Source organism: Choloepus didactylus, chromosome 4 (assembly GCF_015220235.1).
Source record: "Choloepus didactylus isolate mChoDid1 chromosome 4, mChoDid1.pri, whole genome shotgun sequence".
Taxonomy (NCBI): domain Eukaryota; kingdom Metazoa; phylum Chordata; class Mammalia; order Pilosa; family Megalonychidae; genus Choloepus; species Choloepus didactylus.
Genome location: NC_051310.1, coordinates 43,674,069 through 43,699,263, shown reverse-complemented (window position 1 = coordinate 43,699,263; position 25,195 = coordinate 43,674,069). Strand labels below are relative to the sequence as shown.

General features: G+C 45.9%; 2 protein-coding genes across 8 annotated transcripts in view; both read right to left on the bottom strand.

The window, feature by feature from the left end:
• The window catches only part of TMEM229B (transmembrane protein 229B), a 49,608-nt gene that overhangs the window by 8,958 nt on the left and 15,455 nt on the right, over window positions 1-25,195 (bottom strand). The window contains exons 1-2 of one of the 7 annotated variants that reach the window (XR_005216307.1): window positions 5,027-8,519; window positions 4,686-4,867 (exon numbers count right to left, since the gene is read on the bottom strand). Coding sequence is in view for 1 of the 7 variants with exons in the window: in XM_037832485.1 (XP_037688413.1) it covers window positions 4,686-4,812 (127 nt within the window). In the remaining 6 variants the exon portion in view is untranslated. Of the gene's footprint in view, window positions 1-4,685; window positions 4,868-5,026; window positions 8,520-14,572; window positions 14,748-25,195 lie in introns of those variants that run through there. The other 6 variants (XR_005216306.1, XM_037832485.1, XM_037832480.1 and 3 more) reach the window with 6 other exon arrangements.
• On the bottom strand, window positions 19,569-22,744 carry LOC119531330 (protein DBF4 homolog A-like). The gene has a single exon (XM_037832479.1). It carries the CDS (start codon window positions 21,888-21,890, stop codon window positions 20,838-20,840), a length of 1,053 nt encoding a protein of 350 aa, XP_037688407.1. The 5' UTR covers window positions 21,891-22,744; the 3' UTR covers window positions 19,569-20,837.

Here is a 25,195-nt window from a genome sequence, read left to right as displayed (position 1 = left end):
ATGTCCCCCAGAAAAAGCCATATTCTTTGATGCAATCTTGTGGGGCAGACATAATAGTGGGGATTAAGTTGGAATGTTTGGATTCGGAGATACGCCCCACCCAACTGCAGATGATAACTGATGGGCCATGGAGGTGTGGCCCCGCCCATTTGGGGTGGGCCTTGATCAGTGGAGCCATGTAAATGTGCTGACTCAAAGAGACTGAATGGAGTGCAGCTATGAGTGACGTTTTTAAGAGGAGCAAGCTTGCTAGAGAGGAACATCCCAGGAGAAAGCCATTTTGAAACCAGAACTTTGAAGCAGACGCCAGCCATGTGCCTTCCCAGCTAACAGAGGTTTTCCGGACGCCATTGGCCATCTCCAGTGAAGGTACCCGATTACTGATGTGTTACCTTGGACGTTTTGTGGCCTTAAGACTGTAACTGTGTAGTGAAATAAACCCTCATTTTATAAAAGCCTATCCATCTCTGGTGTTTTGCATTCTGCAGCATTAGCAAACTAGAACAAATGGCGTTTTAGAACTCCACTCCCCAAACCCAATACTAATGATCACAGGAGCCATGCTTAAACTTAGAACTAGAACAGGCTCACCTGCCCTCTGCTGGGCCTGAGGGAACCCTGTTTCCTGCCCTGGTCTCTCCCTACCCAGCTCTCTCAACCTCAGATCCTTTCTGGTGCCTCCTTGCTCAGCCCTGGGATCAGAGCCTTGGGAAAACCTGCATCTGGAAGAACCACCAGCTAGCCAGACACTGACCTCTTTCTCCCGGTGACAAACAACCATCCTGGGGTCGCTGACACAAAGATGAGGCAACCCAGGAAAGAAAACTCAGGGTGAAGTAAAGAGGAAGAGAGCGTGGGCAAGACTGAAAGCAGGAGAAAAGGGTCTGGAGAGCAGTGGGTGGCTTCACAAGCAGGATTTGGGAGAACAACATTCCAATATAAGAACCCTCATACTTGACAAAAAGGCCTAGGAACACGTGAGTCCCAGCTGAGGGCCAGCACTCAAGGTGTCCTGCTGGGGCGGGGAACTGCTGCTTCATAGGGTACAGGTGGTGGGGAGAGGGGAGCTGGCTTTCAGAGTCCTGCTCCCCAGGAGTATCTCACTTGATGCCCTAGAGCCTGGGGATCTCCTGCACCTGCATGGCAGAAGGCAGAGCAAGCCCTTGGGAGGGGTGAAGAGACCATCATAAAAGTCCAAGACCAGCTGGAGGTAAAACCAGATACAACGATTGCCCTTGGTTTTGTCAAAAACTCCCATCTCATTTCAGGAAAAGGTCCTCTGGGAATTTTGTCCAAGCAGATGAGCATCTTGCTAGAAAACTGGGATTCCCCTTCCATGCAGCCAGCCATGCTCCTTCATCTCTTTCGCTTCCCACGTTTCACTCCCCATCCCCAGCCACTAACATCACTACAGTTCCACGCTCTGGGGAGATGCAAAGCCCTTCTCGGAGGAGGCCCCTGAGGACAAGGCAGAGGAGGGATGGCTTCAAAGACCCTCAGCCCAGTCCCCTGCTAGGCTCTGTGCTGGAAGGGAGCAGAGTCAATGAGGGGAGGGCAGTTGCTCTTACATCTGGGTGCAAAATGCAAGGTCTGAAACCGTCCTGAGCTTTTGTGTGGTCATCAAGCTAGGGTGAGAAACATGGGCTTGTTTCAGGGTCAGAAGGGAAGCAAGAGGAGGGAATCACCTGTGCCGAAGATTCCCACCCCCATTTGTTGTGAGCATCCCCTAGGAAAACCCCCTGGGATCAACGACTCTGCAGACCTCCACTTTCCAAGTCACAGGAATGATAATAACCAGGCACTTTTCTCAGTGCTTTACATGCATTAACTCAGATAATCCTCACAACCAACTTAGGAGGAGGTACTGTGGTTATCAGGCCCATTTTATGGATAGGCAAAGTGAGGCAGAGAGAGGCTAAATAATTAGCCTAATTCTTAGAGCTAAAAAGAAAAAGGCAGAGCTGGGATTCAAACCTAGTAAGTCTGGTTCCAGTCCTAACCAGCACACTGCAGTGTCCCTGCGGCTGACAATAGGCCATTTTCTGGTTCTGCTTCCAGAAGGCTGGAGTGATGAAAGGAAGCAAGGAGAAGGATGTGAGTTTCCAGGTAGATGATCAGTGAAGCTCAGAACTGAGTGTCAGAGCTACAGAAGGGTCCCAGCCTATCCCCAGGCGAAGCTCAGGCAGGATCCCCAAGAAAGTCCTCCAGGGTCAAAGCTGACCCTCACAGGGGCATGGCAGTGGCTGCCCCACCTGGCCTCGAGGCATGCACCATTCAAAGACCTCCCCCTCCAGGACACACTTTACTCAGAGCCTTCCTGGCTCCCAGCCTCCACCCAGTGCTGCTGGGGATCTTGCGTGCCCCGGCCCTGCCACGGAAACACCAGCTAAGAGCAGTGGCCAGCGTGCAGGCTGCCCAGAGGAGCCATCTGCCCAAAGCAGCGGCAGTCAGAGTTCAGGGGGAACCAGTCCACATCCGGTGGCAGGCGGGGGAGGGTTTTGGGGGGTCTCAGACACTAGGCAAAGCCTGGCTGGGCCAGTGGGCTTGGGGAATGGAATCAGCCCTGGAAAAGAGGTCCACCAAGGCTCAGGAAGCAAAGGACCCCTCAGGTGGGGTCCACAGCCTGGAATGCTCTTCATTGAGGACTCAGCTCAGCGGCCACTCAGAGACCTTCTCTGATCCCACAATCCAAAAGAGCCTCCCTTTCACCCACATCATCCCACTGTATTTTCTTTGTAGCACTTATCACTATCTGACATTTTCCTACTTGTTTATTGTCTGGTAATAATACCTAAGAAGGGAGGGAGGGGGGAAGGGCAGGTGCAAAGAGGCCAGGCCCTCAGACATGGAGGAGAGCAGATACAAACAGCTAGCTAGCCTGGCCTTCCTCCTCTCCTCTTTCCTGGTAAGTATCGCCTTTTTTATATTTTTAATTTTAGCATTTAAAATCATCTCTTTTTTTCTGATTACAAAAGTAACAGTTGCTCACAGCGGAAATTTAAACATTATATAAAGGAAAGTTTTAGAAAGCTAAAGTCCCCATAATCCTATTTCTTGGAGAAAATTACTGTTAATGGTGTATTGTATGTTCATCCAGATTAGATTTAGTTTTAAAAGAAGCAAGTCCATGTATCATCGAAAGAAAAGGTATTCATAACTCCACCAGACTAACAGCTATTAGCATTTCCCCCTTTGCAATCTTTTCTCATATGTATACTTCGCAAGTTGCCTTAATGTACTTATTCTGTAACCTGACATTTTCACTTACTATATCAGGACCATTTTTCCAAGTGCTCATTATTTTAATGGCTATGTAATATTCCACTGAGTGAAAAACCCTAATTTACTTAACCTAGATATTCAACAAAGGAAGAACAGTTGTCTCCCATTTCTGCTATTATGTATGACACCACGAGAAACATCTTTTATGCGTGCAACAAAAGAATCCAGCCCTTTTCTTGTTTGAGACTATTTCCTAATGAGCGATTTCTTAATGAATAATTCCAGAAGTGAAACACTGGATCAAAGGGAACAGCTGTTTTACGGCTGATGTAGATTGCTCTGGGGAGTTCTGTGTACTGTGGGGAGTAGGTCTCTTGCCTGGGTCACCGTGTACCCTCGTGGCCTCCCCAGACATCTCTCCGTACCCTGCCCCCTCCCCACCATCCAGGCCCACTCATACCACCCGGGCTGCTTAACTCGAGAATGCACTTCCTGAAAGACCCTCCAATAACAAACTGATTTTGCAAGCCCAGGCTGAGTAGAAAACAGAGTCTGACCCTTAGGGAGTAGAGTCAAGCTGTCCCTAAAGCTGAGAACGAACTGGTTACAATTTCTCTCCTCCCTACCAACTCCTGCGGGGAATCTGAGGCCCAGGGCTCCTGTGGACCAGCCCGTTGGCTCTTAAAAGCTGTCCAGTAGGGATTGCAAGAATATCAGATTCTCCTGCCTGCTTTCCAGGGGAAACCTCTTCCTGCTGATTCCCCAATTCCACAGCTGGACCGTCTGCTCCCGTACAGACATAACAACCCTCAGGATAGACAGGCCTCTAGGCTTGGGAAAGCAGCCAACTGTCATTTTTTAAAAGCTGGGGCTGGAGGGAAAGGCCACGTGAGGATAGGAGACGTTCCCAGAGCCAGGCCCTGCTGCCATCATGACCGAGGATACACTGCTGAAATGCGGTGAAAGCAACAGAGAACATGCTCTTCCTGATCCCCTGAGAGCTGCTTTTATGGTGGCTGAGGCTCTACAAATCCCACCTCCCAGTGCCCTGGATGCTCCACCCACAGCCTGGGCCAGCACTACCTGAACCACTCATGGGGTCTGGGCTGAGCCCCAAATGCCCAGGTGAGGTACATCCCACTGCATGGGTATAAAGCCAGGGGGTATCCATGAGCCCACCGAGAAGAAGGAGGATTTGGGAAGGTGATGTCTCCCATGTGCTCCTTTGCTCGGTCCGGCCTTGTTTTTTTGGAGGCCGTGTTGGCTGTAGGGTAGCTCCAATATGCAAATGGCCTGAGATGGCCGGATACCCCCCTCCATTCCAGAACTGCTCCCACAGGCCCAGTGGATCGGAAGCAGGCTCAGAACTAGAATCTCTGGCCCCGTGTCCATGCTGTGTGAGGTGCCAGCCTCGGAGCAGGCAAGAAGGGCCAGTGATCCCCTGGGTGACATAATATACTCACTTATCACACCCTTGAGTGAGCAGCTCAGAACAGACATCAGGATCACTGTCCAGGCGTGTCCTGGGTTAACTTCTGTCCTGGTGCCAGACTGGGCCTTGGTGCCATTCTCAGCAGTGTGGGCAAGCATCAGCCCCAGGGCTCAGCTGATGCTCGGCTGGTGGGTGGGCGGCTTCCATGAGTCCCTGGGAATAAAAGAGGAGGCCTCCGTTAACCTGAACTGCCCCCAGCTCAGAGCCACCAGGACAAACCCGGCCAGGGCCTGGGCTCAGCACCACACACTCGTCCCCCAGGCCACCCAGGGCCCCTCCTTTCCTGCCCCCTCCTCTCTGCCGTCCTCTCACCAGTGGTGAGAGCCTGCCATGGTTCCTGGGCGTTTCACATGTGGGGTCTTGGGCCACAAATGAATGTGTGCTCACTTGTGAATCTGAGGGGGTATTATTTCCAAATCCAGCTCTAGTCACAGATGACACTCTCACCTTCACCCTGTGGTGTGTACATCTGTTCTCAAGGGCAGTCAAGAACCTTGTGGACAGCAGAGAACATAAGACATTTGTTTTACCGTTTGGGGAGTCAAGCACAATCACACACAGAGAAACAAGTGCACAAACAAGATGTGTGCTAAAACCCCCCACCACCAATCCCACCACCCGAATACTTACTCATTTTATTTCACTATTCCTAGTATTATTATCGTTGAGGCCCTTCCCATTAACATGGGTGACTGGCTACAAGCTGATGTCAATCCTACTTAATGATGCCCTTTGCCACATACATATTTTAAATAATATCTGTAAGGCTTTAAATTTGAGGGCGATTCCAACATTTTTTTGTTTTAATATGAAGGTGCTGAAGCTTCCCTGAGAAGCCCTTGGATACGGCACCATCTGCACGTGGGCAAGGACAGAGCTCAGGCCCTCCAGGGCTCGGCGGAAGGACAGGCCAGATGCCCTGAAACTGGGAGCAGTACGTGGCTGGGGGTGGGGGTTGGCACCTCCACTCCGTGGACAGCCAAGTAGGGTGGAGGGCAGAGGCACCCCCTGTGCTAACGCCCGCCTCCACCTCCCTCCCCCTACCTGCCCCAGGTGCTCTGAGCAGGGGTGACTCGGGCCACTGCTTCCTAAGGCTGACAGCTTGTGAGGTGCCAGGGGAGCCCAGGAGAAGCGAAAGGGCAGGGTTGGGGGACACAAACGCACTGCGTGCACGTGTGCTTGTGAGCAGTGGGGGTGCCCTGGCTCTGTGAGCTGGGTGCCTGCCCCTGGCTCTCCTCAGGACTTCTGCCCTGAAAGGAGTGAAGGGTGGAGGGTGTGAAGTGCAGTGTGCTCCTCCCCAGCAACTCCACAAACAGGAGCCACCCCGGTCCCCGACCTGTCCATCCTCCTTCCTCCCTTATGCACACTGCCCACCCCGCCAAGATCAGGGGGCAGGCCTGTCTCGGTCCCGGCCAGCCTAATGATGGGCAGGGGACACTCCGATATGTGACTATCATCTGCAGGAAGGGGGCTTAATGGGACCTGCCTGACACCACCCACCAACCGAAGCAGCAGCACTGCCACGACCCTGGACCTACAGAGTGAAATTCCACCCAAGGGTGCTTCCTTTTGCCTGGGCCCTAAGCAGGCCATTTCAAGAGCACAAGAAACAGAAACCGAAGACCACATCCTGCCAGCACAGGCTGCCGGTGGCTGCAGTTGGCCCTGGCAGCCCATGGCTGGCTGAAGTGCTGTCTGGGCGTGAGAACAGGAACTCTCACGGACCAGCCTCACCCTGGACACAGCCCGCTTCCCGGGCTGCAGGCCTGCCCCCCAAGACAGCCCACTCCCACCTCTGCCTCCAAGGACACAAGCTTCCTCAGGGCACGCCCTGGCCCCCAAGAGCAGGTCCCAGGTATAGGGAACTCCTTGCAGACTGCATAACCCGAAGCTGGACAGAAATTCCAGGGACATCGAAACGTGTGAAGAGCCCTTATAACTACTGACATGTGGCTGGGACTGACACTTTTTCAAGTATATCCTCTCTCATGCTTCTCCCAGGAATCTTGTGAGGCAGGGAGGGCAGGAATTATCACTCCCATTTCAGAGTTAAATGCCAGGGCTCAGGGCACTAAGGGATTGGGCCAAATTTGCACAGATTCAAATCCTGGTCCTCCGAGTAACCCACTCCCCCATACAGCATGCCTCCCCACTGCTGCCCATCGAAATCTCATTCTTAAGGCTCACGGCTGCCTGCATGTGTCTTTCATTCAGTGTAATCTACTTAGTCCATTATGTAAGCTGCTTATTTCGTAAACATATAGCTGTTTGTTCATCCAGCTTCTCCATCAACATGCCTGGGGTGCTCCTGGAGCCTGAAGGAACAGGGACCATCACACAGTTTCAAGCCCCGTCCTCTCCACTCGAAAGGCACGTCCTGACCCTTCCCTCCTCTGCAGCCCACCCACTCCCACTCCTCCTTCTAGACCCTCACTCTGTTGTGACAACTTCCCAGTTAGTCCATCACTGAAGTTCCCACAGGACTCGGAACATCCTTCTACTGAAACGTGGCGCCATCTTAAAATTATTTCTTCTGTGTCTGTGGTGGTTTCTCCCACCACACCACAAATTCATTGAGGCCATGGCATTTCTGTCGGATGGATGGATGGACAAGGTGGAGAAGGGTCCACTTAAATTCTCGGGTGATTGCATCATCCACTGGTGTTACCCCAAAGTAGTAAGGTCTGGAATTCTTCTCTAATTTTTAGGCCTCTATCCAGGAAGGGTTCTCCCAACAAAGCACCATAAATGTTGGTTTATAGCAGTCAGGGCTGTCTACCCAGATGAGAGAGGAAAGGAGGGTGCTCTCTCCCCCTTCTCCCACCTCCAAGAGCCATCACATGGACTGCGAGGTGGAAATAGGGATGGACAGGTGGGTGGCTTGGGTCTGGATGCTATGGAAGACATGTCCAATATCACACGAGGAGGACTGGGGAAGGAACACAGTGTCCCAGCATCCCTGAGACACTGCAGGCTCCGACATGGGCAAGGGGCCAAGCTTGGGTTCAGGTCAGAGAAGAGCTCTTCTGTTATTTCTACAATGCGCTTGCACTTTCAAAAGGCACATCCAGTTTCACACACATAAGGTTCATTTCCCAAAGAGGTTGAGTGCTAGCAATAAATTCCTTCTGCAACATACTCCCTCCCCCCATACCTCTTTAGGGTAAGCTGTGCTTGCAGGATTGAATCTCTACTTCTCTAACAGAAAACCTAAAAACCAAATCTTTCCCCATCTCCAGGGCCCCCAGAGTCAGGGAGGGTGCAGGCAAATGCTTCCCCTTTTCTCTCCTCTCTTCTCTTCCTTGACTCTCCCCAAATCACCCCGCCCCTGGTGCCTCCAAAATAGAGAGAAGATGCTCCAAAAATCCACTGGGAGGCTCTCTCATTACTCAAAGTCCCCCAGTTCTTTCCACGCGACCCAGAACAACTGCCTTTACTTATCCTGTAGTAAGACCAGCTCTGAACACAAGTGGACTTGGTAAATTCCTAAATCAAAGGGCTGCTATGTTCAACTACAAATGCAATCCAAGGTTGCAATCCAAATTTTCTCAGGTGAGAGGCTATGTCTGGTTAGCACCCGTGAGGAAGCAAGGAGGCCCTACTGCACAGGGAAGGTGGGTGGAGATGGAAGATGGGTTGCTGCTCCACTTACGTGACCCTGTCATTCCACTCTGTGTGGGCCTCCCTCTGGGCTTAGAATCTGGATTGTCCAACCTGCAGGACGTCTCGCACCTTTTTTCTCTATCTCACCTGAAGGCTACCTTGCCCTGTCACCTTCCTCTCCAACATTCCTCTCCTCCATCTAGCCCACTTTCCCTTAGATGCCCCTCCCAATGTCCCACTCTGAACAACCCTATTCCTCGGAGGGTGGTCTCACCCCATGCCCCTTTCCTCTCCCTCCCATCCCACCCCCTGGCACGGGGTTGCTGCTGCTCTCTGTCTAAAAGGCTGGACAGCTGCTGCACTCTCTAATTAGCTGCCTGGCTGCCATCCCAGAGCAAGGCATGTGTTACTGTAAAGAGCTGCCTCTCCTCCCCTTCATCAATAATCCCCTATGCAGATCCCATCAGGCGGCAGCAAGGGGCCCTAGAATCCCCATCACCTGAGACCATCGAGGCTCCTCATGACAGCTTTAAAGGAACAGGAGTGGCCTCACGCCTTACCAACAGGGTGACTAGGAATTTATCCAGTTCTCCCCAATACTGCCCATGTCCTTCAGGTGACCCACAGGTTACCCCACCAAACCATGCCTTCAGGAGCAACAGGGACACTGCCCCTTTGTCTCACCAGTGGAAGCAGAAGGAAGCCCAGCAGGTCTTTCAGAGGACAAGCCTGGACCACCCCAACAGTGTGATCCCTGAGACCCTGTTTCCCACCGCCTTCTGCAGTCAAGCCACCCCAGGCAACTTAGTGCAGGAAGTCCTGTACTAGCTGGTTTGTTTATTTGAAGTATTGCATTCCAGAAGTTAACAAATATTTATTGAGTACCTGCTGAAGGCCGGGCACTGTACTAGGTGTAAACAAGACAATGCTCCTGCCCCATGGAATTCACAGGCTGGTGGGGGAGCAGACCATGAGTCAGCAAGCCAACACACACTGTAACTTCTGATATTACGCCAGGAAGAAGGGAAGGCATGATGGGGGGTGGAAGGAAACTGGGTCCTGGAGGTTGAGTCACCTCTAAGGAGCTGGAGTTTGGACATAGATCAGAAAGATGAGAAGAAGCCATGCAAAGGGCTTTGGGAAAGGCATTTCAGGGAGAGGGAACAGTGAGTGAAAAGGCCCTGGGCTAGGAACAAGCTTAACAAGTTTGAGATAAGTAAGCCAGAGAAGCTGGACTCACAGTGGTTCTGATGCAGCTGGTACCCACCCAGGGGGTAAGCAGGGGTCTAGGCCTGGCCAATCAGAACCTCGCATTCCCCTGACTCAGTGATTGGCTCAGCGATGGGCACATGCTCCAATCAGAGCCAATCCTGGGGCTTCAGTTACAGGGCCCAGGAAAGAGATGCTTTCACTGGACTGGGAGCTGCAGGGATGTAAGCCTGACGTTGACAGGCTGCGAGGGGAAGCATCTGAGAGAGAGAGACCAGGTCCCAATCGCATCTATATGAACACTGCATCCAGCTGTTAGGGACACTCCTTGGAAAACCCCTAGATGGGGCTCGAAGGCCCCTGACACTGTCAAGAAATGCATATTTCCTCTAAGGGGAAGCAAATGGCGTTAACATACTGGGACTATTGGCTGCTATTCTCAATCAAGGTACTGCCAACTGACTTCCAAAAAGATGGACTATACACCTGCAGTGAGGAAGGAACACATGCTAAACCTTTTGTCTAGGAATCCTGCTTGCTTGTTCCTTTAATAAATGTTTCTATAATTAAAATAGGGAGACATTTGTCCCTTTGCACCCCAAAGAAGTCCAGGGAAAGTGATAATTGGATACTATCACAGAGCCCAAATTTCTGTCCCAGGGAGAGTAATTAAGGATTTAGGCACCCCCTTCCCCTTATTGCAAAAAGTCACCCAGTAGCCCCCACGGTACCAGCTCAGCCAGGGCAAAGCCCCCAGTTGCCAAGGGAATGAGGTGAATCAGCTGAAGATCCTCCTGCAGGTAGGGGCTAAAAACTGCATGAGTTCTATTCATCTGTTGTTTGGCCCAGCATTTATTAATGAATGTAGAGAAAGTGAAATCCTTTGACTGATAGCCTGGAATTTCCATCTGCTTGTGAACAAAAGAAATTGAGAAATTTTACCACAGCCCCAACATACTATCTCTAAATGGGCATTTTCAGTTTCGTGAGCAAGTAAATATCTCTTTTATTTCAAGCCAGTTTGTTGGGTTGTCATTTTCAATCAAGAAAAGCCTGATTAACACAGGTAATTTCCCCCCACCTGGAACATACTTGGGTCGCACGAGAATCACATACCTGAGCATCCCCTGCCCACCTCTGCTGCTGTAAAAACCAATGGCTCTTCCCCTTGCAGGGGAGAAAGGGAAGAACTGAGAATAAGGTTGGTCAGACTCCTAGCAAGGTGGAGCAAGCTCAGCAGGATGGCTGTAGTCCTGGGAAGCTCCAAATCTCCCTTCTGGTCACCGCCCAGACTTTGTCACTTCCCCTTGACTGGCAGAAGGAATGAATGATCAGGGATAACTGTCCTGAAACTTGCCAACAATCTGGCATACCTTGATTATCATTTGCAAACAGGACACATGAGGACAGGCACAAGACAAACCATGGATCATAGTTGATAGCGCAGGTATTTAAAATGGGCTATCATCAATTATAACAAACATACCACCCTAATGCAAGGTGTTAATAATAGGGTGATATGGGGAACCCTGTATTTTATGTGTAATTTTTCTGTAAACCCACATCTCTAGTTTAAAAAATAATTTAAAAAAAAAAAAACAGGTAGTGCACAAATAGATTCTTTTTTCTACAAACTCCACAACCACGCTAACTACCTGTGGCTATTTAAATTTAAATTTAAAACTAAAAGTGAATAAAATTTAAAATTTAGCCCCTCAGTTGCACTAGGCCCATTTTAAAGACTTAATAGCTACATGTGGCTAGTGTCTACAATATTGTACAGTGAAAATCATCACAGAAAGTTCTAGCACTGATATAGAACTTATCAAGGGGTGACCAGAAGGCTGCCAAGTACAGAGTACTCTACTTCAAGTACAGTACTGAGCTCTCCTTTCCTTACTCTTGCAAATTCTTTCCTTCTGAGCAGATACCTCTGTCTCCCTCTGTCCCTCAGGCTCAAGGCCTCCACTGTGAAATGGGGGAGACTAACCTCCGTTCCATGAAAGGCACTACTGACTGTCTGAAGAGTGACTTAGATCCAAGAGGCCAGGGGAGGGCCCTGGCCATTGGGGAATGAGGCCAGCCCCTGGGTCTCTGGCTATAACTTAGACTAGGGGTGCTGCTTGGAGGGCTTAAAAACTCTAAACCATTTATTGAGCACCTTCTATGTGCCAAGCAGCTTTCATATGGGTTGTCTCCTCGGTCTCTTCCCCAAGTCTACAAGGCAGGCATTAATCCTGATTTACTTAGAACACAAGTGAAGCTCAAAAAAGGTTAAGCAACTTGCCTAAGGCCACATCTAGAAACTGTGTGTGTGTGTGTGTGTGTGTGTGCGTGCGTGTGTTGCAAAGTCTCTACTGGTGCTTCATTTCCCCTACACTACTCATGAGATGGGCATGTGTAAACAGGAACTAGGGGCACTTGAGTTACCTACGGTAATGGGCCACCTCCAGTTGAAAACAGTTTGTCATGGCAGAGACTCTCACGGCAGTGAGTCACCCCTTAGAGCCTATTCAAATCCACCAAGCAACCTGGGCAGGCTGCCTTCCAAGAACCTGCTCTGCAAGGCCCAGTTCTTGAACGACACCGCATTGGAGCCATGGAAGGCACAGAATATAAACCTGGGAAGGCAGTAGGGGTCAGAACACAGGCATGTGGCAGTTTTCCTGGCAAAGACGGGGAGGGGAATGGTCAAGATTTTGTTTTAGAAAACTTTCTGGACCCTGAGTTCTTTATCTTGGCATCCCCATGACTTGGATAATACTTGGCACACAGTAAGGACTCAATATCCATGTATTGAATGGGGAAAAAGGCAGGATACTGGTCTTCCGAGAGTGAGGGTCCCAGCCAAGAGGAGCCTGAAAGGGCAACTCTACTGCGGGAAAGACTGTGGAATGAGAATTGTTCAGGGGAGACACTTGCTCTCTGCTCTACGCCTGACCCAACCTTGTCTGTCCTTTTATTTCAAGCAACAGTCCAGAGGAAAGGCCGGCATAACCTCGGCTGGGCACTGACCCCAGCCATCCCAGGCACTTGCCCCAAGAGCGTGTAGCCCCAGCCGCCCCGGCCCTTCCTTCTGCCTCTCCGTGGACAGCTCTAGCTACCGAGAAAGCACAGAATCTCGCAATCAGCTCAAAATATGGCCCCAAACAGCACTTAAGCAAGAGTAATTAAAGGAAATGTTATCTCAGTCAGCCTCTCATTAGCCACGTAATTAGACTGCTGAAAATAATTAACATTCCTTTTGACAAAGGCAACAGAGGATCCATTACGTTCATTAGGACAGCTTCAAATCAGCCTGAGGAGGGCCGGGAAAACTCATCACCTCCCAGTCCTACAAGCGATGAGACAGCATCCAGTGACTCAGAACGGGTGGCACATCTCACCCTGGGCCAGGCTAGCAGGTGAGCTAATGCACACCACAATGTATGTCTGTATGTATTACAGATAACAAATAGAGAATAACAGACATACATTTGTGCAGAAAAAGAACTTGAAGGAAACAGAAAATTGTAACAAGACGGCAGGCCAAGGGCATATACCTGCCTCCCCCAGGTTCCCAGAAATAACAGAAAAGATATTTTCTAGAAAGAATAAATCCATTACAGTACCAAAAACAAGAAGACATGCCATTAGTGGTCAAGTAATTCCATCCCCGAAGATGGAAGGCAGATGGGAATAAATTGATGAAGCCACAACCAAAAATAATAAAATCATAAACTACTACTATTAGCTAACACGCATACAGCGCATATTATATGCCAGACACTGGTCTAAGTACTTTGGCATATATTATCTCTTTTAACTCTCACAACAATCCATTGAGAAGAGATAATTATGCCCACTTTTTAAATAAGACCCAAAGTTGTTACATAGCTTCCCCAAAGTCATGGCATAAATAAATGCAAGGATTGGAACCCAAGCTGTGTGGCCGGAGATTCTGTGCTGTCAGAGGAACATCTCTGGGGGTCCCAAGTTTGGAGCCAGCAGATCTGAGGCCCAGGAGGAGGCCTGAGAGGTTGGTTATTGGATCTGCAGCAGCCATGCAAGTCGACCCCTCCCCATCTCTCCACCCATGCTTGTGCCAAGCAGCGGGCCTGCACGCCAAACTGTGAGCGTGGACGCTGGGGTAGAGCGGCAAGGCAGAGACCCAGGTGGCTGGTGACCAGCTCCTGACAGTCCCCAACAGGCACATCCCTTTCCTGTCCACAACCAAGGGTAGCTGGCTCAGGCACACAGAATCAGCATTCACAGAGAGATGATTGGAGAACATGAAAATACAAAGAGAGGTGCACACAACCAAGATGCACCAGACATTTGAAGAAAACCAATACCAAGAAAGAGGCACCAAATTAAAAAACAGAAGTTGTTCTAGGTAGAAAACAAAATTAACAGAGCCAACAGAATGAGATGTTTTTAAAAGTATGATTAAGTATCTTCTGAGGGATAAGATGGGCTACTGAATCCATGAAACAGAAAAAGGTTGTTACCAAAAACAGGTTAAAGATCTTAGAAATGAAGGATATATACCACGTTTAACAATGTTTTTTTCTGGACGAAAGAATAGAGTGACATTATTAAAAATTTCTTTGTTTCTTTACATATTTCTATTTTCTTAAACTTCCTATAGCGAATTTTAAGAATTGGTAAAGTTATTTTTTCAAATGTCTGGCACAAAGTAGATGCTCAATCAAATTTTGCTGAGTGAACCACTTTGCAAAGCAAAAGGAGGTAGAGGAGGTAGATTCTGTCTCCTGCACTATCCAGGTTGGACAGTGACTCACTGTCACCCAATCGGCCACACCTGCTCCCACCTCTGGGTCTACCTCTGGGTCTCTGCTCACAACCCTCCCTCCCCCACTTGGAAGACCCTTACCTCTCCTCTGTTTTCCCACATTTGTCCATCTGCCAATGCCCACTCAAGGATTACCCGTGTTGACTAACAAACCCACCACAATCCCTCCTCCCCAAATCCTTAGAGCACCTAATCCTCCAAGGCTGTAGGCTGTCGAGCGGTCCTGTGGGCTCCCAGTATTAACAACTTACGTGTCCTTTACCTCTCAGTGAGTCCAAGTCTTGTCTCTTCAACTCGGTCACAGGCTCTAAAAGACACAGAGAAGGCACAGACTTCTTTTTATACCCAACTGTGCCCAAATAAAGTGGAGTAGCTTTCGCAATATCGTTTCTGTCAGTTGAGTGAATGACAAATGAGCTTCTGTTCCTGGTGGAAGTGGGAAGAGGTGAATGATTGCAGATACGTGGTTACTCAACAGGGCAGGGCCCACACAGCAAGGTCCTCCCACATGGGAGATGCTTCCCAAAAAGGGCTACCTGATCCTGGAGAGCCCTGAACTCCCACTCCTTGGGCTGGGATCCAGAATACCTGCAAACCCAGAGGAGACAGCTGATAAATCTAAGGGGAAACTTTGATGAGGAGTAGGATGTTTATGTGGTCTTACAACATCTCCCCACAGATTGCTTCTCAGTAGCAAGGGAAAAAAATAATAAATAAACAGTGAAGAAACTGGTGAACAACTTGACTGGGTGATCAAACTTAACATCACATATAGAGGGCAGGTGGACATCGAGTGCCTGTGGATGTGATATAGTGAAAAGGATGCACCATCACTCATTATAGTCCTGCTAGGAAGGCACAACCCAGAGTCTAAACAAGAGCCAAAGGACAGGGGGTGCAGAATAAAACAAATCCAAAAGGAAGAGCAATCTATTTTTTTTTTTTTTTAAGAAAAAGGAGGGAGGAGAGAATGTATTCTTCAAAAATTTCAACGTCGTAAAAGAAAAAGAAAGGCTGAGGAACTGCTGTAGATTAAAGGAGACTAAAAAGACCTGACAGTTTAATGCAGTACGTTATCCTAAACTGATCCTGAACTGGAGAGGGGGAGAAAAGGCTATAAAGGACATTATTGGGTCAATTGACAAAACTGGAATACAACTAGAAGATTAGGTAAAGTATGGTGTCAATGTCAATTTACAGAAGGTTTTGTAAAAGAATATCCTTTTTCTCAGGAAATCCATACTGAAACATTTAGGGATAAATGGTTCAGAAAAAAATTTGAGAGACACAAAGAACACAAATGATAAAGCAAATGGGGCTCAATGTCAAATACAGGTGAATCCGGATAGAGTCTGTCTGGGTGTTCTTTGAATTATTCTGGCAACTTTTCTGTAAGTTTGAAATTATCCAAATATAAGATTTGGATAAAAAACAACAGGGAGATCTTCCCATCAGGACAGGATGTGGGGTAGGGGTGGAATAGACATGAAGAGTAAGTCCAGGGAGCACCACATCTGTCATCAGATGTCTCCACTAGCTCTGGAAGTCCTAGTTTGGAGATTTCTGTCTGCTAAAATGTCCCCTTCCAGTTGCACCCACCACACCACTTTCTTTGCTTCTCCAGAGACTTACTCCTTCCTCTCCCCAAACCTTCTAGGAGGCCTACATATTGGTGCCAGAGGACAGGATGAAACTTTTGGGTTTATTCCTAGATGTAGTTAATATTTTCTGGAGATATTTTGACATCTGTTTTGTCCACAGCCCCACAGTGATGAGTCAGGTTATATTTGTTAAACCACAGCCTTCAGGTTTTAATATTATTTATGTACTTCATCTCCAAAAAAACTTCTGTTGCTAGTGCTTTCACCCTGCCTGACATGTTCCTCTCTTCTGAGAGCTCATGCCCACTTGCTAGGGTGGATGCCCCATTTCCAACCCTTCACCTAACTCCAAAGCAAGCCCCCTGGACACAGCACAGCCTCCCTCCCCAGGTCCACCCCAGCCTGTCACTTTAGATAGTGTACAGCCACAGTGCTGCAAGAGTCTCTCTGAGGGCTAAAGGGAATCCAGCAAACCATCATTTGTACAAATGCATTTATTTATAAATTCACAAGTCCTTATTTGCATCTTGTATGTGCAGATCGCTGAATGCTAAGTAGGGTGGAGTATGAAAGCTGAAGCACAATAGTAGGGCTGGTTGTTTCTAAACACTGAAATCCAAAATCCTGGAAATTCTACTGTAACACCAAACATCAGAAATCTATTAATAATAATAGCATACATTCTTGAGGTGCTTTTTACTTAAATGTGCCCTTTCAAGTTCATCTCATTAGTCATGCATTAATTCACACCTTCATTAAGCACCTATCTCGTGTCACCAGGTACATGTAGTTCCCCAGAGATAAAAGACTGAGGCCCAGGCAACAGGAAGCTGCCATTCTAGATGGCTCTGGATTGCACAACTGGCACTCTGAACTCATGAACAGGTCACCGGCAATGCTGGGGCATAAAAGAAAAAATTCTTTCAAAGAAGAGAAGAAAGTGAGAGAGAATCAAACAGAAGCTATTTGGGCTTCGGCACACATGCAAATTTTGTTGTTTCTAAAAACATAGTTTTAAAAATTATAATTTAGAATTATATTTATTTTTAATTACTTGTGGGACCCTCATCTAAGGGCCCTGAGTCTGGGGAAGGGTCCAAACAGTAATTTAGGGGTGAGAATCCTAAAAGCCAACAAGGGTCAAGCAGGCAACACAAATCAGTGACGACTTGAGGGCAATGAAGAAAGTGGGACTTGGGGAACAGGGAGTTAATGCTTAATGGGTACAGAGTTTCTGTTGGGAGCCACAGAGAAGTTTTGGTAATGGATGGTGGTGATGGTAGCACAACACCGTGAGTAATTTGTGCCAGTGAACTGTAGACTTGAAAGTGGTTAAAATGGGAAATTTTATATTGTATATATGTTCACACACACAAAGCTCATATATGTTCATACAACACAAAGGTGAGCCCTAATGAAAACTATGGATTTTAGTTAATAATATAATATTGGTTCATCAATTGTAACAAAGGTACTACACTAATGTAAAACGTTAATAATAGGGAATACTGTATATGTGGCGTAGGGGAGAGAATGGGAACTCTGTACTTTCTGTGTGATTTTCCATGAACCTACAGCTGCTATAATAAACAAACAAATACGAAAGCAAGTTTGGGGGTGTGTGGCGGGGGAAGAGACGGAGGAGTTGAGGATGATGATCCCCAGACATCTGACTTGGGCCATGTTGGTCATTCCCTGAAAAGATAAAGGAGGGGACACCTCTAATTTGAGGTGCCTGTAGGACACGCAGGAATGCCAGCTCTAGGCTGGAGACAGGTTTGGGACCCCAGCAGGAGCACCGCAGAGGAGACTGCTGGGTAGAAGCCGCAGGGAGTGGTCAGGGCTGGCACAGGTCCAGGCACTTGTGAAGGGGCTTGAGGAAGTACCAGGGAGACAGGGGGATCTTAGGAAAGAAGCCATCAGGGAAGGGGAGGCAGGAGAGTGTCAGCGGCCATGGTCAACGTCAGAGAGGGAAGTCAGGCAGAGACTGAAAATAGTTAGCTGCACAGTGGTCACTGGTGACCACGTAAAAATGGAGAATGCCTGCAAAGGGAATTAATGAAGACCATGTGCACAGACGATTCTTCTGAGAAATCTGCTTGTGAAGGAGAGAAGAGGGAAAAGCTGCTGGGGGAGGAGGAGACATGAGTGGGGTGTCTTTCCTCCTCCTTCCTCTTTGTCTTTTTCTTTTTCTTTTTCTTTTTTTTTAAGATAAGAGAGATCTAACGATGTTTCAATGCCAAGAAAAAAACACAGCAAGGGAGAACTTATGGATAGGATATACATTGTGGGGATACCCTGGGTTGTCCCGAGGTCAGAGGAGGGGGCCCAGTGATCCACAGTCCTGAAGGCAGCCAGGACATGTGGGTCATTAAAATCCCCTTTACAGAGAGGAGACTAAGTTAAGTGTGACCTATTCGAGACCATGTAAATATCCAGTACTGTGGGTCAGGTTAGAACACAGGTCCCCTGGTTTCTAGAGTCCTGGGCCCTTCTTCTAGACCAGCAGTTCTCAACAAGCCCATCCCTGGGTGGAGGGGTAGGGGGAGCTCTGTCAGCACAATGAAGTGGGGAGTATTAGGCACTTAATGGGTGGGGGCCTACAATGCTGGAGGTCTTGCAATTCTCACAAGGGCCCACAGAAGGAAGAACTCTCCCATGTGACTTTGGAATGCTCTATTGGACATTCACAGAAGTGTAAATCCATTCATAATTATCTGCCTCTAGAACCTGTTAAGCAATTGACCAGCAGGGTCCTTCCAAGACAAAGGAACAATGGAATGCACCTACAGAATTACAGATAAGCAACACCAGGTGATAAGCCAGTTTCAGTCCAGTAGAACTAGCTCATCAGAATGGACAAGCCTACCATACTAATCAATTTATATCTGCTCCCTGCTTTAAAAGACACCTAACCCTCCCTTGTGTAATTAGAAGCTTAAAAGTTAAGTAGTCATTGAAAAACCCCAACCCACCCAACCCCCACTTAGAAATTCCCTACATGCCTTTATAAGCAGCTGTCCCCAGATTTGTTATTGGGACTCTCAACTCCACCTCCCTCAGTTTGAGATCTCCCTGCTCAGAGCAGTTTCTCCTTCCATGAAACAGCAGCTTTGAATATACTGGTGACTTTTTTTCTTTTAAGAAACCTAACTCCCTTTTTTGAAATAAACAAAGAAATTTTTGCATGGTTTTCATGTCTAATTTTCCCAGGAATGCCATCAGGGTCTAAATTGAGGGGATACAGTACTTTTTGTTCTTTGGAACTTTATCAAGAGCTGTTCACCGTTTTGGAAAATCAAGTCAACCCCAGCAGCGCCTCTCCTGGCATTTGAGTCACCCACACTATACACCTGTATCTGTGGGTATTTGTGGCTGTTACATTCTCGGTGATTCTATGTACAGGTTCAGGCATCTGACTCCTTCCTTCTGTCTTCTGCATGGTTGTCCCCAAGGATTTCCATATTATGATATATGCTAATGCATTACAACTAAATTTCCCTTTATTTCTCTTTCAAATTACATTAAGGCATTACATTGATTTTTTTTTTTTTTTCCCAAGAAACAAAAGAATATTTTATTGATTCTTAATGACTAAATATACATATAAATGAAAAACTAAAAACATTAAAAAATATCAGTTGATGACAAATATATAATTCTCAATTATCACAGTGATTTCTGGGAAGGGGAAATATTTCTGAGATACTTTAGCAAGTGATTAAAAACTTGTAAAATGCTATCTGTATTTATTTTCATTTATTATATATAAATAAAAAAACTGACATGAAGTACTATTATATTTTAAGTCATAAAACAATCAAACTTCAGTTAAGAGTCTGAAGACAGAGTTTATGAATTAGGTATTTTAAAGTAGTATTCCTTCTCCTTAACCTTCCCACCATATTCTACCAAAACCAAACAACAATATGAATATCTCTATTATTTTAAAAATTAACAACTGAAGTAATAAAAATAACAGCTAACATTTACTAACCATTTACTATGTGCCAGTCACTGTCCAAGATCACACAGACAGGAAGTCAGGATTCAAACTTAGTCATCCTGGATCTTGCTCTTTTCAACAGCTTACAAACTGTAAAGAGCTCCCATCTTTAAAACTTTCTCTTGATCACATATACCTTTTAATGTGGTATTTCTCTTTCTGCTACCACAGAGAATTTTCTCCGTTTTCTCTTCTCCCCCCATCAGTAAATGACAAACCCATTTTTGACTTGCCCAGGTCCCGAATATTAGTGTCATCTCCTGACTCATCATCACCTCCCATTCCCCACATCAAATCCACTGGCAAATCCTCTTGGCCCCACCTTTAATATATCCGCAATCTGACGTCTCATCACTTCTACTTAGTACAGGCCAATATCATGTGCTTTTAAATTCCATCAATCACTTTAACTTAGGACTTACAGTTAACTTAGGTTAACTCAGGTGGTTAGTTCCCTCTGCCTGGAATGCTGCTTCCCCAGAAAGCCACAAGTCTTGTTACCTCCCTTCATTCGGGTGCCCACTCGCAAATGTAGGTTACCTTTATCTAGTCTAAATAAATAGCAACATCCCAATTCCTGCTTTATGTTTTTTCATAGCATATCTAATGTTCTCCATATATACTTCTTCGTAGCATATCTAATGTTCTTTATATATACTTCATTATGTTTTTATCCTGAATAGGTACCTGTCTGCCTCCCCACTCTTCCCCTTTCCCCCAATAGAATGTGACCTACACAAAGGCAGGGAATTGGTCTCTTGTTCAATGCTGTTCACCTAGAACAGTGACTGGCACATAGTAGGTGCTCCGTAAATATCTGCCGAGTAAACGAATAAAATTGATTTTTCAATAAAAATATTCCCTCCTTTGAGTTTTTAAAATTTAAGATATTTCTATAAAAAAGAATTACTACTTATAATTATCAAATTGAAAATCACAATGAGAAAAATAAGTTAAATGTAAATAGCAAACAATATTAATAGTTTTAGAAATATCGACTAGATATAATACCACATTTACAGTTTCGAGATCTTCATATTTCTGCAAGCAACATTCACAATATCCTTTTTTTTTCTTCTCTTTCAAATGGAGTTGAACTGGGGTTCCACCATATTTATCACCATCTGTTTGGATTCTTAGTTTAACCTGAGTTTGCTTTTGGATGAAAGATGGTTTATCCGCATCAAATGGACTACAGGGCTTCTGAATAGAATAATTTATAAAAGGCATGTTGGTCAACTGAAGATAAAATGGCCTATATAGTCTGAAAGAATAAAAAGACAAATACTGACTCATATCTTCCACCTTTACAAAAGGCTTTTTCAGTCTACCTGTTCTTGTTTTCTGTGTACCAGCTCTTTTCACCACATCTCTTACAGAAGTGCTTGATTTCTTGAGTAAATGCAATTCTTTTTTCTTTTGTTCAATGTAGTATCTGATGTCATCAATATGAAGAATTTTTACTCCCCATGATAAGGCATTTGATAATATACTATTTGAAGGAATAAACTCATGGTCCTTGATAGCTTTTTCAACTAATAATTTTCCTCTGCTTAAACACACTGAGTCTGGAGACTTAAATGAACTTCCATCATGGCTGGGATGAGGTGAAGTGGTTTCTGCAGTATACACAGATTCTGGACTTGGTATAGGAGAAATTCTACCCAAGGACTGCGCAAATTTAGCTTCCTTTTTATTTGAAATAAGATAACTGATATCTCTGCTCAGAAATTCTTCAACCCGCCCTCCAAGATCTTTAATGTCTTTTTGCAGTCTTTCAGATATTGAGACAGAAGGTATGTCCAGGTAAAATACTTTTCCCCAAAGTGGCTTATATTTGGATTTTTCTGGTTTGTTATCGGTTTTTAGAGATTTCAAAGATGTTCTGCTTTTTTCATTTTTGACTTGGATTCCACCCTGGAAATGTCCTTTGCTATGAATCCTCATGGCTCCGGAGTTCATGGCAGCCGCCCGGCACCTACATACTGGGTCTGGAGAGTGTGTCGCGCCGGACGGCCGCGAAAGCACAGCACTTCGGGACCTGAGAATAAGCCAACCGCCTCTCCCTTTCCGCGGGCCGCAGCCCCCACGCAGCAGAAAAGCTGCGTCTCTACATTGATTTTTTAAATTATATGCATGGGTAGGGTAGGTTATATTATCTATGAATTTTATTCAGGATAATTAGGAGGCATTTCACATATTTGTTAAATAAAAGAGGGGTACTGGAGATGCATCATTTCAGACCCTGTGCCCTTAGAAGTGAGGGAAACTGCAATGCTGAGTGGGGATGAAGGGGTGAGCAGAATCAATCAATCAATCAAACCCACCAAATATACTGAGTGGTCTTTTACTGATACCAACATGAAGCTCCTGGATGATGGGTATAGACAACACGGTCAGCCTACAGGGCTTAAGAGAACTATCCAATTGGGCACTTTTGGGAAATTTGATTTCCCTGATTAATTCACATTATACTATAGCTCAGCATTTTCCAGTGTAATGACAATAGGTAAAAGCCTACAAGTCATCTGAAGGGCCAGGGAAATGATAAACGGTTCAATGTCTGGAGACCAAGATGTGTTTAGAGAAGTCAAAGAAATAGGTGCCAGGCCTGATCTGGGGAATATCTTCCTTAATGGATGAGAAGATGAGTAAACAGTATGTAAGAGGATATGTAAGTATATTTATGGAAAATGCTACACCAAGAGGAATTGTGGACAGGAATGGGGATAGAGAAATGATCCCAGAGGACTTCCAATAGGTTAAAAAGACAGGGCTAGAAATACCTATGGTTCAACTCCGAAAGGGGTTGATTATTTAATGATGGGGGGAGGCCACCTAAATTCCCACAGGCATGGCCATCAATGCCAAACAGGGATAAGGTGGAGAGAGAGAGAGAGAGAGAGAGAGAGAGAGAGAGAGAGAGAGAGAGAGAGAGGAGAGAGGAGAGAGAGGTCCCCTTTAGTCAAGACGGAAGAGCTAACTGATATATGTGTCCCCCACAGTCTGAGAACACTTGGCGACTGGGGCCTGGGGAGAAAGGAAGAGAGCACAGGGTACTAATGGGAAGTGGAAAAACATAGGGCTTTGACATTCCCTGACTGACTCTTCTACTAACGCTACTCTGAGTCACCTCTCCTCTCAGTTTCCTCATAAAAAATGATACAATTCAAAACTAAATAAAACACAATAGACCACAATAGACCACTTTAGATTTCGCCATTGCACATTTTTGTATTGTTCCTGTGTTTTCTCGTGAGTGTTTACATATATTTTAAATATAAAAAGCAAATACTGAAAGCCAGGTAAAAGCAACTGCAGGAATTAATGAGCAAGTTGACTCTCAAACTAGTAGCTGCATCACTTTCCAGGTGGAGGTAGAGGAAAAAGGCTCACTTAGTTTCCAAAGAAACATCTAGACAGAGGAAACGCCTCCAAGAACAGGTTTATAAGCTTCTCTGCAGGAGCTGACCCCCCACCCATGTTAAACTGAAACGCAAAGCCTGGGTAGGGACCTCAGGCCCTGAGGACAGACCACTTCAACCCTGAACAATGGCCATGGGAAGAGAAAAGCCTTCTTAGCTTAGGAGTCAGGCAGAAATTAGGATGTGGACCAGACAGGGTTATCTATCACTAGGGTGAGATGAACGAGGCACGTGCCTCGGGCACAGAATTTAAGGGGACGCCAAAAAACTTGGTAATCAAGATAAATGGTATTGAAATGAAACATTTAAAAAAAATCAAATCTGCAAACTATGGCTGCAGATGGGGTAGTTGTATTGAAACCAGGGTCAGGATGAGGGTGAGGCCAGTGAGGCAGTTGTGCATGTACAGGATTGGATTCTGTCTTTATTTAAAATTTTGATATTTTGTTCCATGTGGATGTTTTTGCACTCATTTTGATATTTTAAAATATTGCAATAAAATATGTACCTTGAGTTTCATTCAACCAAGATGGCAGCCTAAGATGCTTCAGGGTGCCATTCCAACCCCTCCCAGAATCCTTGAACAACTAGCAAAAGCTGGCAGAGCCATCCTCCTCAAAACCCCAGAAAACAGTTAAAGGGTTGTAGTAACTGGGCGAGTGCCGGATCAAGAAAACTCAGCTTTAAAAATGGCAAGCGTCTCTCACCCTGCATGGGGTGAAGCCAACCTATGCTCCAATTGTGAGTCCCTGGCCCCGTTCCCAAGGGAGCAGAGTAACCCCTACGTGCACACCGAGGTGTCTGTGTGTCGGTGCCAATCTATCAGGGGGCAGCCTGAAAGACTGACTGATATCTCTTACGAACATAGATGCAAAAATCCCCAACAAACTACTAGCAAACCTAATCCAACAGCCCATTAAAAGATTTATACATCATGATCAAGTGGGATTTAACCCTGGAATGCAGGGTTGTTCAACATAATAAAATTAATTAATGTAATACACCACATTAACAGAACGAAGGGGGAAAAAACTACATGATTGTCTCAGTTGAGGTAAAAAAGGAATTTAACAAAATCCAGCAACCCATCTTGATAAAAACACTCAGAAAACTAGGAATAGAAGGAAACTTCCTCAACATGGAAAGGGGCACATATAAAAAACCCACAGCTAACATCATACTCGGTGGTGAAAGACTGAAAGCTTTCTCTGTAAGAACAGGGACAAGACAAGCATGCCCGCTATCATCACTGTTATTCAACATTGTACTGGAAGTTCTACCTGGAGCAGGTAGGCAAGAAAAAGAAATAAAAGGCATCCAAATTGATAAGGAAGAAGTAAAACTTTCTCCATTTGCAGATGACACAATCCTAAACATAGAAAATACTGAAAAATTCACAATAGAGCTACTAGAGCTAATAAACAAATTCAGCAAAGCTGCAGGGTAAGAGATCAACACGCAAAAATCAGTGGTGCTTCTATACGCTAGCAATGACAATCTGAAAAGGATATCAAGAAAAAAATTCCATTTACAATAGCAACCCAAAGAATCAAATATCTAGGAATAAGTTTAACCAAGGATATAAAGGACTTGTACATGGAAAACTACAAAACAATGCTGAAAGAAATTAAAGAAAACCTAAATAAATGGAAGGACATTCCATGTTCATGGATTGGAAGGCAAAATGCTATGGTTAAAGGGGGAAATTTAGATTGTATATATATTACCAGGAAAAAAAATTAAAAACAAACAAGCAAACACCATATAGCTGTACAACACAGTGAACCCTAATGTAAATTATTGACTATAGTTAATAATAGAGTTATAATAATATTCTTTCAT